Genomic DNA, 12,986 nt, shown 5'->3' on the forward strand with positions numbered 1-12,986 from the left:
TATGTATGACAGCTATTAACTCATTACTTATCAATACGGAAATTGTAATAACATTTTATTTGCATCCTAATTAAAAAGATTTAAAAATAATATATTACCTATTTTATTTTTCAGTATAAAGAAGAAGAAAATTAGCCATGCTTTGGAGTCCCAGTGAAGTATTAGCATACATAAAGGATGATAAATCTGGAGAAATTGATAAATCTGAGGCAGATAGATTGGTACCTACAGTTCCTTACGGAGGCTTTAAAACATGGCCTAACTCTCAGCAAGACTTTATCCTTATTGCAGAAAATTCAGAAATACATGGACCAAATCCTTTGGTATTTTTATAACTCTAATATTACTTTAACAAAGATTTGAATCACTTAAATAATTTTTAACTGATGCATATTTTAATGTAAAAGTAATTGAATTGATTCTACATTATTTGCTATGCAGCATCAGAGCTTTATCAAGACTGGTGAATTATTTCTATACTTTTAATCATTAATGTGATACAGTGGTTGATTTTATTCTTTCTACAGCCTATGTTATTGACTAATTTGTTTAAGGTATTAAATTGATTATAATTTGAGATTTAATTTCACATTTTTATTTTAATTAGCAGATTGTTTTTTATACAATTTTAAAAAAATTTGCAGTTATTTTATTGATTTCTGTATGTGTAATGTGAGTTCCACCATCTTTAAATTCAGCAATTATCTCCTAAGAGAATGTATACATGGTGTAAGAAAACTAATAATCATAACTGTCAATGAAGATGAGACACACCAGGCAATGTGAGGTCAGAAACCTGTGTGTCTAATTCGTCAAAATAGAAAAAGAAATAAAGTTGAATAAATGACTATGAATCTTTATTATTGAAAACTAAAAAATTGTTCAAATGAGCAACCAATAGCTGTAATACAGGTTTCACATTGCAATGGAGTAAAACACTCAGACAAAAGAAAATTTCTGGGATTTCATAAACGGCCACTACTATGTGTGGGGAGAGGGAGGGGATTTCCTTTATACTCCTCTGATCATTTCTTAAATGATGCTTTTTAGATGTCTTCAAAAAATAAAATCTTGCAAGCTGTTTTTTTTATCAAGTTTTATTACTCCATACAGTTGAGATCATTAGGTTGGTTACTCCTTGTGTAAATAAATCTGTAGATTATTTATACTCACCATGATTTGAATAACAATTTGAATCTTTCTTTTCATTTTTTAGTTCACCATTCCAGAGCTTGAAACTGGTATTGATTTAAATTTGCTTTCAACACAAATTTTATCAGCTGACTATCAATGTTTGAGCAAGTATGTAATTTAAATACATATATTATTTCAAAAGTTAATAAAATATAATTTATGTATTGATTCATTTCTCTTCTTAATTCAATCAGATTTTTTGAGTAAATTTAAAGAAATTTTTTTTAATTTATTAAATTTTTGGAGAAATATCTGTGGTTTTTTTTTTTTTTTTTAATTATAATATACATAAATGACTCGTAGAATTTTAGTAGAGATATTCTGAATTATGAAGCAAGTCGCTCAGAATGTACAGTGAGCAAAATAAAAAAAAAGGACCACCCTGGATACAGAGCTCATTCTAGGCAGGGTAAACAGGGCGCAGCACCCTGCTGCCCTTTTAGTCAAAAGAATCCACCCTGTTGCCCCTGAAGTAAATTAGTGCCCTGATGTGATAGAGTCTATACCCTTTCTTTCCTCAACCCTTCTTTATTTTTCCACCAAACTCTGCAATGGATTTCTTAAACTTTTCAACGCTTTTTATTTAGTTTGTCGTTGCTGTCAATACATAGATTTATATGGGAAAGGAAAAATAGCCATCACACCTCCTTATTGCACTTATCTTTGAAAGTTTGCAGTTACTTTTACTATCATTAAATCATATTTATTAATCATTTTAATTATTAAATCATAACTACTGACACTTAAAAACATACATTTATTATTTTATTAGTATATGCATGCATTTTAAATAAATTACTAAGATAATTAGCTCATTAACTCAATATATATGTTAATTTATTAATAAAAATTAGTAATTAATATGATTGCTTTGCTACTTTTAGTAAAATTAAAAATAAAAAAAATTCTTTTACTAATTGATAATGTTTTTTAATAGAACGTGTAAGGCCCATAGAAAAAAATTATTGCCTTTTTAGAATAATAATGCCCCTTTTTTAAACTTTTGCACCCTGCCCTTTTTTCTGCCTAGAATGAGCTCTGCTGGATAACTTTTAATCTAATGATCGGATTTTCACATTCTAGGACTCAATCTTGAAGGTTTGAGAGGGTGACTTCAAATATGTTAATTAATTAGCAAAGACAAGATTTTAAGTTACAAAATCAGACACAAAAACATACTTTCTCTGAAAAAACATGCTTTTTTTTCGATGGATTCGGATTTCTGACCCCCAAAATATAGGGGTTGCCGCAATCTGGAAAATATGGTCCCCTTAGCCTGGTCAAGAGAGCAGTCCAAAGTTTAAACCCTTTTGGGTTAATTTTATTTTTTGCGTATTTTGGCATGTCTTGAGAACTTTTTAAGTGAATGGAAAACTTTTTGCATACTATTTAAAATTCATTCATCCAATTTAAAATTCATTCATTCATTTCGTGCAAAAGAAAACTTTTAGTAAATATTTATAATTTTATTTAATAATAGTCAAAAATTTAAATTGTAAGGTACACAATTTTTTGTAAAATTTGAAAGCATGCATATTTACATGGCAGAATACAAAATTTGTGCGAAATCGGTTTAATAGTTCTAGAGAAATTGAATTTTGAAAATACGGCTTCTTTAAAATTTGATTTCTCAGTTTTTGGTTCATATTTAATATTTTGACTGTTAAAATTACATCCTATAAAATGATATGAAAAAGTATATTCTTTACAGTTCCAGATTTTTTGGACCATTATTAAAAAATAATTATAACAATAATAAATATTTCCTACAAGTTATATTTTTCATAGAATTATCTTTGGATAAACGAATTTTATAGTTGTGTGCAAATGTTTTTCAATTCACTTAAAAAGTTCTCAAGATATGGAGACATATACAAAAATAAAATTGATATTAAGGGTTCCAAAGTTTGGAATGCTCTTCTGATCCAACTATGGGGACCATATTTTCCAGATTGTGTATTTTGGGGTCAAAATCCGAATCCGTTGAAAAAAGGTATATTTATTCAAAGAAAGTACTTTTTTGTGCCTGATTTTGTAACTTAAAATATGGTCTGCCCTGATAAATTAGCACATTTGAGGTTAACCCTTGAATCATTAAGACTGTGTCCTAGAAGGCAAAAATCTGAGTATTAGATCAAACATTATTCAGGGTGGTCCGTTTTTTATTTTGCACGTTGTACATCAGCAGAATAAATAACATTATAATAACATACACTTTGTTTTACCGGTTAGTACTCTTTAAAATATCTATGTTATGGTTACTTTTTAACTATATTGTACTATTAACCATATACAAAGAAGTCCCTTGAGTTAAAGGGAATAGAGAGGCTATTCTCTAGTTTTGCCACACTTTAAACACAGTTTTACTAGCATTCAGAATTTTTATTTTCATTGTAAAATTGGATGATTTTAATTTGAATATCGTTATGTATAACGTCAAAAAATAAGCTAAATTAATAAACCAGAAAAATACTATTGTAATACTACTATTATTGCCCTTTTTAGAAGTATCTATTGTTTATTTAACTGCAACTTAATTGTCTAAAATACTGTGTTGTCAAATTCCTAACCTTCAATAACGTATGTCTGCTCGGTGAATATTAATCAAAATAATTAACATAAAAGTGTTCGAGAAATATTCTTAAAGTAAGGTTATAAGTTTAATAACCTTATCATATTTTAGGTTGTTATATCTTACATAATAATTTCAATCAGATTTATAAATTGAAGTCTTCAATTTTTTTTTAATTTTTTGTGAGTGTTTCTGTTTGGAAATTTTTTTGTGAATTTGTTAAAATTTTGAATTTGTGGAATTTAGTATTTATTGGAATCGTTTTTCAGCAATAAAACATTGCCAGGAAAAAATGCTCAACTATTAATGCCTGATGTTGATGCAGACACACATGCTGCAGTAAGTATATATTTACATTACATCCTGAGGGTGTGCAGTTGGCAATTACTATGAAAAAATTTAATGGTCATATTAAAATTCAATCTTAATAGTTTGTACTTATAGTTCAAAATATTTGAATTATTTTTAATCAAAATTGTACTAAATAATAAATATTTATTAAAAATTAAATTTTTTTAAAAAATCATATCACTTTTACTTTGATTGAATTTTACTTCTTTGTGCGAAAGTTTTGATTCACACACTTTATGGAAATCAGTATAAAAGTTAAACATAATATTTAGAAAGCAAATTTTCAACCATCTCTCCTGGCTAAATTAGACTCAAATATTTTAGATGGTGACTGTATCTTCCTCATGTTTTAAGGGTCGAAAATGGGAATGACATGTAAATACAATAGAGTCTCAATTCGAGTTTCCCATAAATCCGAGCTTGTGAGAAAAAATTTAGTCTTGTTCCCAAATAATAACCAACCCATACACAACACCTAGAACATTTACTACGACTGAATGTGAAAAAAAATAATTCTGTGTTAAACACTAAAACGTGTAAATAGTATGTTTAAGCAAAAAAACATTAGACAATTATTTTAAAGTACAATTAACCTGATGCAGTAATATACTGAATATTGTAACTTAATGTGATGTATTAAATGTAACCTGATCCTCAAATGTAAGTAAAAAATTTTTTAATACAATATATTTTTCAATTAAATACGCACATTTTAAAATTTCTTTGTTTTCATTTATTTAAACATTTTTTAAGTTTGTTTTCGAGATTTTGAAAGTTTGAAGTAGTCTCGATCCTGTTCAACTCAAATTATTGTGACTCTGCTGTATATAAACAAACAAACAAAACAAAAAAGTATGTGTAACCAGGATATTATATTAGCTTTTAGGGATGGATTATGAATTTTTTTATGATTATGAATTTCTAGAGATTAGGAATTTTATTTTAAGTTTAAAGAAATAATTTGATTTGTTTGGAAAATATATTTTCAGTTAGTATATGGGGTATTTATTTTTAAAAAAAGCAGTTCATTTCAGAAATTTTATTCAAAACAAAAACTCACTCAGACTTTTATATTTTAATAAATATTTTGAAAAAAAAAGTTCGATTTTCTTTGAATGTCATTTTCATTATTAAAATCTTATTTAATATGAAATTTTTTTGTAAATTAAATATAATCATATTTTTTAATTCACAAGCTCATATATTAACTGTATACCTTTTGCACACTTTTCGTGAAAAATATTGTTATTTTTGTTGTTTTTACAACAAAAATAGATTTATTTAAAAATATTTCAAAAAAAAAATTTTTTTGTAATACAACTCATTACTTATATTGAATTTATTTATAATGATGATATTCAAATAATTTTCTGAGTTTCTCTGTTCCTTATACTTTGAACTGTATAAGCTTTGGCACAAGAGTTTGCTGGAGTAACTACAAAAAAGAACTATTAGAAATGTTGCTTTTTTAGAACTTTTTTATGTCTGTCATTTGGTTTCACAATTATTATTTTCCAGATTGTATACTTTTTTTTGTTTGACTCAGAGGCTAGAGGATTTGTGCGTCCAACTTGTGTTGCTTACTTTACATCTGATAAACAGTAAGTTTTCTATCCATTTCTTTATCCTTTTGTAATGTTTCCTTATATAGACATTATAGTAATAACACAACGATCAATATTTATTCTAACAGTAAACTGGCATTGTTAGCTGATTCTATATTACAACGATTAACGGAGGTAAGTATTTTAAATTAGTGATATTTATTAATTACTCTTGTTTTTGAATCTGCATGACTGTTATCTATAAAATTTTACAAATTTAGATCTATTTGTTTGTTACATTATAGATTGCTTCAGTATTACAACACTTTAATATTCAATGTACTGCTGAGGATTTGAAATCGTTTAAAGAAAAGGCTTTGTCAAATGAAGAAAAATGTATGATGTCTAATATTATATTATATAGTTGATGTTTTAAAGTTTGTCTAAATTGTAAAATAATGCAAATTATTACATTGCTTTTGCATATTTCATTTGCTTAGTATATGTCACATTTTTAAAAATTGTATAAAGTTTGAAAAAGTTATAAATTTTTGTTTGACTGATCTTTAAATAATCTATTATTTATAATTTTTGTTCAAATATGTGGATAATATTTCTGTTTTTTAAATAATTTGAAATGTTATTGACTTTAGCTTTAAACTTCCAGTTAATAATGTATTTCTTTCACAGTAACAAAATCTAATGAAATAGTGAATGAACTCTTGCTGAAGGATATTGAAGAAATTTTGGATATTGTTGACAAATATGATGTAAGCACCAAAATATCTTTATAATTTTTTTAAATAAAATATTAAGAATCAGTTCTACTTAATTATTCAATTAATATTTGTGAAACAAAATAGGAGAAACTCTTTAGTTGTTTATTGAAAATATGATTCTATAAGACTAACCATATTTGTATATTTTTAGTTCTTTATTAATTTTTAATTGCAAGATTGTGTGATCTTTACTTTATATTTTTAAGTTGCTTGTTTGTTTAGTAAATTTATAATAACATTAAAAAAAAAAAATTATTTTCTTTCATGCAAAAAATATTATTTGTAATTGTTTGAAAATGTTTAGTCTATTCATTAAATTCTAGGGAAATGATTCTTATGAAAAGCAACTTTCTTCCTTATTAGATGCTCTTGAGAAGTGTACTGCTTCTGAAAAAATTCAAAATTGGGTTTCAAGTTCATTTCATAAATCAGTCCCTGGTTCCGTAAGTCTTGTTTTTTAAATTTTTTGTTTGTTTCAGTTTTATTTTTAATTAATTTTTTAATAATTATAAATTTTTAACTGCTTTTAAAAAAATACAAAGTTTCAGATTTCCAAAATCCATAAATTCAAATTAAAAATTTATAAATTGTCACTTTATTTAATTTTTAATTTAAATGATAAAATACTTCAAAGATATGTGTTATCACATCTCAAGTTCACTACCTCTTGAAAAGTTATTTAACCTCAAATGTTGCTGCTTTAGTTCACTACTACTTAAAAATATATTTCTAGGAACCTCAAATGTTAATGGGTATGTTTGTGATATCAAAGTAAATTTTTAGTAATAACTTTTAACTTACTCACTTTTTTTAATGTTGAAACAAAATTCTTAACTCCTGTTTTCAATTTAATTAGCTTTGTTACAAAATAATTTGTCACCTATGTATGTTATATTTTAAAAAATAATTGAAACTTAGCATTTTACTCGCTTTAAACAGCACCTAAAAAGCGTGAAATATTCATAATTACCAGCATACAAAATGTCTTCTCTTTGAACTTCACCTCTTGATATATGTGCTCTGTTTTGGTTGTTTGTTAAACTGTTTAGAATTTCCAGATATTTAAACAAATTTCTATGAAATTTCTCCGCTATATATAGTAATATTATTAAGAAATATAACCAGGAGAAACCAGTTTGATATACAAGAAAGCAATCAGCTTAAATGATAATATGTCTTAAGAGTAAAAATTAATTACCATTATTAATCCATTACAATATACTTTTTTTTGTGTGTAGGATGCTTTTAAAAGAAAGCTTTTATTTCGGGCAAATTCAAAGAGTAGCATGAAAGACTTATATCATATTTGTGACAAAGGTGTTGTGCTTGGTTTATATCATCTCTACATTTCTTACCAGGTATTATAATTTTTTTTTATTAAATATTAACAGATCTAAAAAGTTTTGTTTAGTTTTGGTACGATAAAAACTATTTCTGCATAAATGTTATTTAAATGAAATACTGCCTTGACTAATTTTTTTTATGCTTATAAGTTATGCATTAGCAGGGCTAGGTTGTTGATGATAAATGCATTTTTAACATATTTGGTTGTTTGTTTTTTTAATTTATAGGGCGTAATATATTTCTGGTAATTTTTTTTTTTTTTTTACTTTTTTAACTTTTTTTTTCTTTTTTAAATAATTTTTTATGAATTTAATGTGATACTTTTCATTTTAGGTGAATTTACCTTCTCAATTAATTTTTTTCTTTATAAAGTATTATAAATTTTACTCTGAATTTTGTTATAAATGTTGTCCAATAAGAAGTGTTGAGGTTGTATAGAATGTTTCAAGATCTAAAGAATTTAATTTTGAGCAATAGTAATCTTTCAATTTGAGGAATAATAAAGAACATTTGGCATTCTTGAAGATTGTAACTAAAAATTATAAATTTCAATTTATCTTTACCGTATTTAACCTATTTATTTAAATTTCATTTTATTCATTAAATACATAATTTACTTTTATTATAATCTTATTTTTATGAAATTTATGAATGTTATAAAATTTTTTTAATTCTTTTTTATAAAAACACGTTTTTAAAAAATTTTAAGAACATATTTTATATGCAGGTAATTTTTATGGATTTTAGAGCCTTATTTTACAATTTTAAAGAGCATACTTTAAAGATATGTTTTATGTCGGTAGTAAATTCTAGACAATTACAAAACAAAATTTTTTCATGCATTTAGATTTGTAATAAAAACTATGTAATTTTACTGAGCATTATAATGAAGATAATGTATTCTAATAATGAATATAATGTTTTAAATTCTCTCATCCCAGAAGTACACTCATGAGAAATATTCCTTCTATTATTTTTAGTATCTGAAGAGAAAATGTGAAAATATAGTTTTGTCTGAGAGCTCCGAAACAGCAAAAGGTGGGTAAAATTGTTTTTATTATTTTAATTTTATTGCATTATAGTAATTCTCTTACGTGCTTTCATTACGCTTAACTAATAAAAATAAAATTCACTATGCTCAATTAGAATGAGTTTGTATAAATTTATCTCTTTTGAGATGAAAACTTTTTAAAATACAAAATTGTGGCTGCTGGAACCAAAATGAGGATTATTTTCTGTGTGGTTTTATGTTTAAATGACGCCCGGTTGCTGAGCGCTAGCGCTACGCACTGTCGTGCCGTAGGTCCCTGGTTCGATCTTCGGGACGGGCAAGGTTGACTCAGCCTTTCATCCCTTTAGTGGGTCGATAAATGAGTCCCAAGCATGCTCGGGAACTAAACACTGGGGGTTCTGCATTCGGCTGACCACCTGACCGGAACATCTACTCCTGCACCTCAGAGCCCAAGGTCAAGAAAACTGAGATGGGCACAGTAGGCCTTGGCCCCCTATGGGCTGTCGCGCCACTGAGTTTAGTTTAGTTTAGTTTATGTTTAAATAAATAAAATGACTTGTATGTCTTTCACTTTGATATTAGTATTACTATAGTTTATTTCATCAACATAACTTAATAAAGGAAACTTCAGACAGAAGTAAAGTAAAGCAATCCCGCTGTTTTTTATGTCACCGGTTATCTGTCTTACTGTACAAAAAAAAGGACAGTAAAACAATCAAGTCTATTAGAAAGGCTTCATCAAAATGATGTGCTATAGTTAATACAGAAAAACAAGTGACAATAAAACAATTATCTACTAAAAATTCTCAATTTTTAAAATGTAAAGTATTGAAAAAACTTCGGAATGCACTTACCTGAGTATATTTTTTAAAAAAGTCAACATTACAAAACGTGGTTTAGTATAAAGTAGCCCGGTTTCATTTCTTCAAATTTCGCTTTGCCGAAAAATACTCTTCCAAATAATACTTTACCAAATATTTGACCAAGTATTCAGTCAACCGAGTACTCGGCAAGAGGTGAATATAGAATAGTGGCTGAATATTCGTTACATCCCTATTAATTACAGAATGAATAAGGAAACTTTAGGTACATAATTTTCCACAAGTCAACATAGAGTAAGTATTTTTTTTTTTTTTGTCAAAAGAGGGCATTTAAGAAGAAGAAATTTATTTGCACTTAAACTCAAAATTTTTTTTTTCATAAATTGCAAAATGGCTTCACTATATGTGCATTTTTAACATATATGAGCTTTTTATTATTAAATGTTTATAGTTTACAAGAAAAGCAGTTTTTAAATTTTCATTTTAGGCTTGATAAATCCAACATAATTTTGTATTAATTTTGCCGACTTTCAATTTAAAAGAAAGAAATTTTCTGTATGGAACAACTTTATATAAAGGATGAAATGTAGAGTAGTAATATAGTTATAGGCATTTTATCCCTTGATATAACTTGTACCTTGTTTGCTGAGTGTACTTTTGAATGATTTTTTTTTTAGTGTGTTTTGTATCAAAGTAATGTTTTATATATCTCTATAAGATATTAATTTTCTTTTCTAGAAAATTGCTTGCAATTTGGAGCTTGTATAAAGAATTCAACGAGGTTGCATTTCTGAGTATACCTTTTACTTTTTAAATGTTTAAAATATTTTTTGAACTATGTGGTTTTTTAAAAATATGAGGTAATTGATATTTTATAGTTTACAAGATATTTTAATTTGTAAAATGAGATTGTCCACCAAATCCCATTTTTTTCCCCTCCTTGCAAATTTTATTGCAAATTCCTATCATCAGCACCAATAAGTATTTTATAATTGTTTGTAAAAGTGGATGTTTCTTTTAATAAGGAATGTTATGAATAGTAATTTGACCGAATATTCGGTATTCGGCCAAAAAGAATCGACTGAATATCTTAATTGCCGTGTCGTAATAAGAACGTCTATAAAAGCATAAGTTTTCTTAAAAAAGAAAAAGCTAGATTGAAACCAAAACAAAAATCGTTCTTGATTTTCTAAAAATCTTAATGTAACTTTTTCACATTGCCGTATTTTTAGAAAAAAGGAACCAATTAGAAACGCTCTTTAAAAAATGATGTTATAATAGAAATGCTGATAGGAAGAAAAGTTAATGAAATAAAAAAAGATGGAAAGAAAACAGAAAAAAATTGTTCCTAGTCCTGAAATATAACTTTAATGTTGAGAATTACAGTTTTCTATGTTACTAGTAATTTGTCTTATCGTACAATAAAAAAGTGACAATAAAAGATTAAAATTTATTAGAAGTGCTCTGGTAACATGTTTCTCTTAAGTTCTCTTAAAAACAAGCAAAAATAAAACAAACAAAGAAAATGTTCTCGGTTTTTAAAACGTAAAGTGCTGGCGAAATTTACTTACCTGAATATAGGAAGGGAAAAGGAAAAAAATCAGCATTACAAAACTCATGATTCAATATAAAGTAATCTAGTTTCAATCTTTCAAATTCCTCTTTTCTATGTGTCTTTCAGAATGTTAAGTTAACAAGTTTTAGAGCATAACAAATGTGTGTAAAAACTATTTCTAATAATGTATAGTAAAAAGAAAAACGATTTTAGAATATTCTTCATTAAATCTGTTAAAATGTCCACTCAAAAAAAAAAACTTTGTTGAAAAATATGTTTTTAAATAATGCTTTGCGGAATCTTTGGTAAAAAGGCCGAATGGTGGCAGAATATTCAATGCATCCCTAATCCTAATACTATTTTATATTTTTTTCGTATGTGTTGAGATTTTTTTGGTAGCTTCTAGCTTTAACACCAATGCATATCTTCAAAATCTATCATTTTGTTAAGTGTACCTAATTTGACTGCAATGCAATGCAAAAATACACTGGTGTGCAAAACTTAAGCAACAAGTGGTTTTACTGCCACAGCTCCCCAACAAAATATAAGATAGCCATGAAATGGCAGTATAATATACACGTAATTCAGTAGGAAGATTATTTGTATGCAAATTTTAGAAATAAAACGTCGTAGGTGATGTAAGTGTACTTAACCTTGTGGATCGGCGCGCGCAGGTCAAAGCTGTGATAAAAGGATGAAGAGCACCGTAGTTAAAGACATTCACTGCAAGTGATTTGTTTTGTGAAACATGTCTTCAAGAAATCATTTAGACTACTTTACTCGAGGAGGAATGATTGGGATGCTTGAGGAGGGGCGTAGTGTGACCAGTGTCACCGAAGAATTCAGGATCAACAAAAGTGTTGTTTCTCGTGGTTGGAATGCCTTTAAAACTACTGGTACAGCTGTTCGGAAGGTTGGTGGTGGCCGTCCAAGGAAAACAACACCAAGAGATGACGGTTACATTGTCCTCCAGGCGAAAAGAAACCGTTTTCAGTCAGCGAGCGCTATATCTAAGCAACTGTGCACAGCCACAGGACGACAAGTATCAAGATTTACCGTGGCCAGACGTCTCCACAAAGGTGGCTTCCTGAACGCTGCATACCTTTAAAAGTTAGCCATCGGCGGCACCGTTTAGAGTGGTGCAGAGAACACGAAACCTGGAGACCTCATCAATGGAGTCGCGTCCTCTTCACAGATGAGAGTTGTTTTAGTGCTACAAGCGATTCTCAACGTCAGTTGATCTGAAGAGAGGTTGGAGCTCGATTTCATCCCAATAACGTCGCGGAAGGAGATCGTTATGGTGGTCCTGGAGTTGTCGTCTGGGGTGGCATTATGTTAAACAGGCGGACTGAGCTTCAGATCTTTGACCGAGGTTCTGTAACTGGAGACCGCTACTGCAATGAGGTAATCCTACCCCATGTGCGTCTGTTCCGAGGGGCCATTGGACCAGACTTCATTTTTATGGATGATAATGCCCGGCCACACCGTACTGCTAATGTTCAAGAGCTACTGGAAAGTGAAGATATCACACAAATGGATTGGCCAGCTTACTCTCCAGATCTAAATCCTATAGATCATGTGTGGGATGCATTAGGGAGACGTCTTGCGACACGACAGTATCCTCCTGGTAACACCCATCAGCTGAAAGATGCGTTAAATGAGGAATGGAGACGTTTACCCCAAGAACTCCTGGATAATCTGGTGCTTAGCATGGAGAGACGATGCCAAGCAACAATTACAGTAAGGGAAGGGTATATCCCATACTAGGGAACATCTGCCAGTTGTACTTACGCTTCTTTAGGCAATCACGTGTA

At 28.3% G+C, this 12,986-nt stretch overlaps 1 protein-coding gene across 1 annotated transcript in view; it reads left to right on the plus strand.

Moving 5' to 3' along the window:
• Positions 1–12,986, plus strand: part of LOC107437982 (uncharacterized) — a 34,132-nt gene that overhangs the window by 569 nt on the left and 20,577 nt on the right. Inside the window, exons 2-12 of the mRNA XM_043040397.3 lie at positions 115–323; positions 1,217–1,302; positions 4,036–4,105; positions 5,636–5,718; positions 5,811–5,856; positions 5,967–6,057; positions 6,352–6,431; positions 6,764–6,883; positions 7,679–7,798; positions 8,765–8,822; positions 10,356–10,398. Coding sequence (XP_042896331.3) covers positions 138–323; positions 1,217–1,302; positions 4,036–4,105; positions 5,636–5,718; positions 5,811–5,856; positions 5,967–6,057; positions 6,352–6,431; positions 6,764–6,883; positions 7,679–7,798; positions 8,765–8,822; positions 10,356–10,398 — 983 coding nt within the window. The 5' untranslated portion in view covers positions 115–137. The remainder of the gene's footprint in view (positions 1–114; positions 324–1,216; positions 1,303–4,035; positions 4,106–5,635; positions 5,719–5,810; positions 5,857–5,966; positions 6,058–6,351; positions 6,432–6,763; positions 6,884–7,678; positions 7,799–8,764; positions 8,823–10,355; positions 10,399–12,986) is intronic.

This window comes from Parasteatoda tepidariorum, chromosome 5 (assembly GCF_982258835.1).
Source record: "Parasteatoda tepidariorum strain Cologne lab strain chromosome 5, Ptep-v5.0, whole genome shotgun sequence".
In the NCBI taxonomy this organism is placed as follows: Eukaryota; Metazoa; Arthropoda; class Arachnida; order Araneae; family Theridiidae; genus Parasteatoda; species Parasteatoda tepidariorum.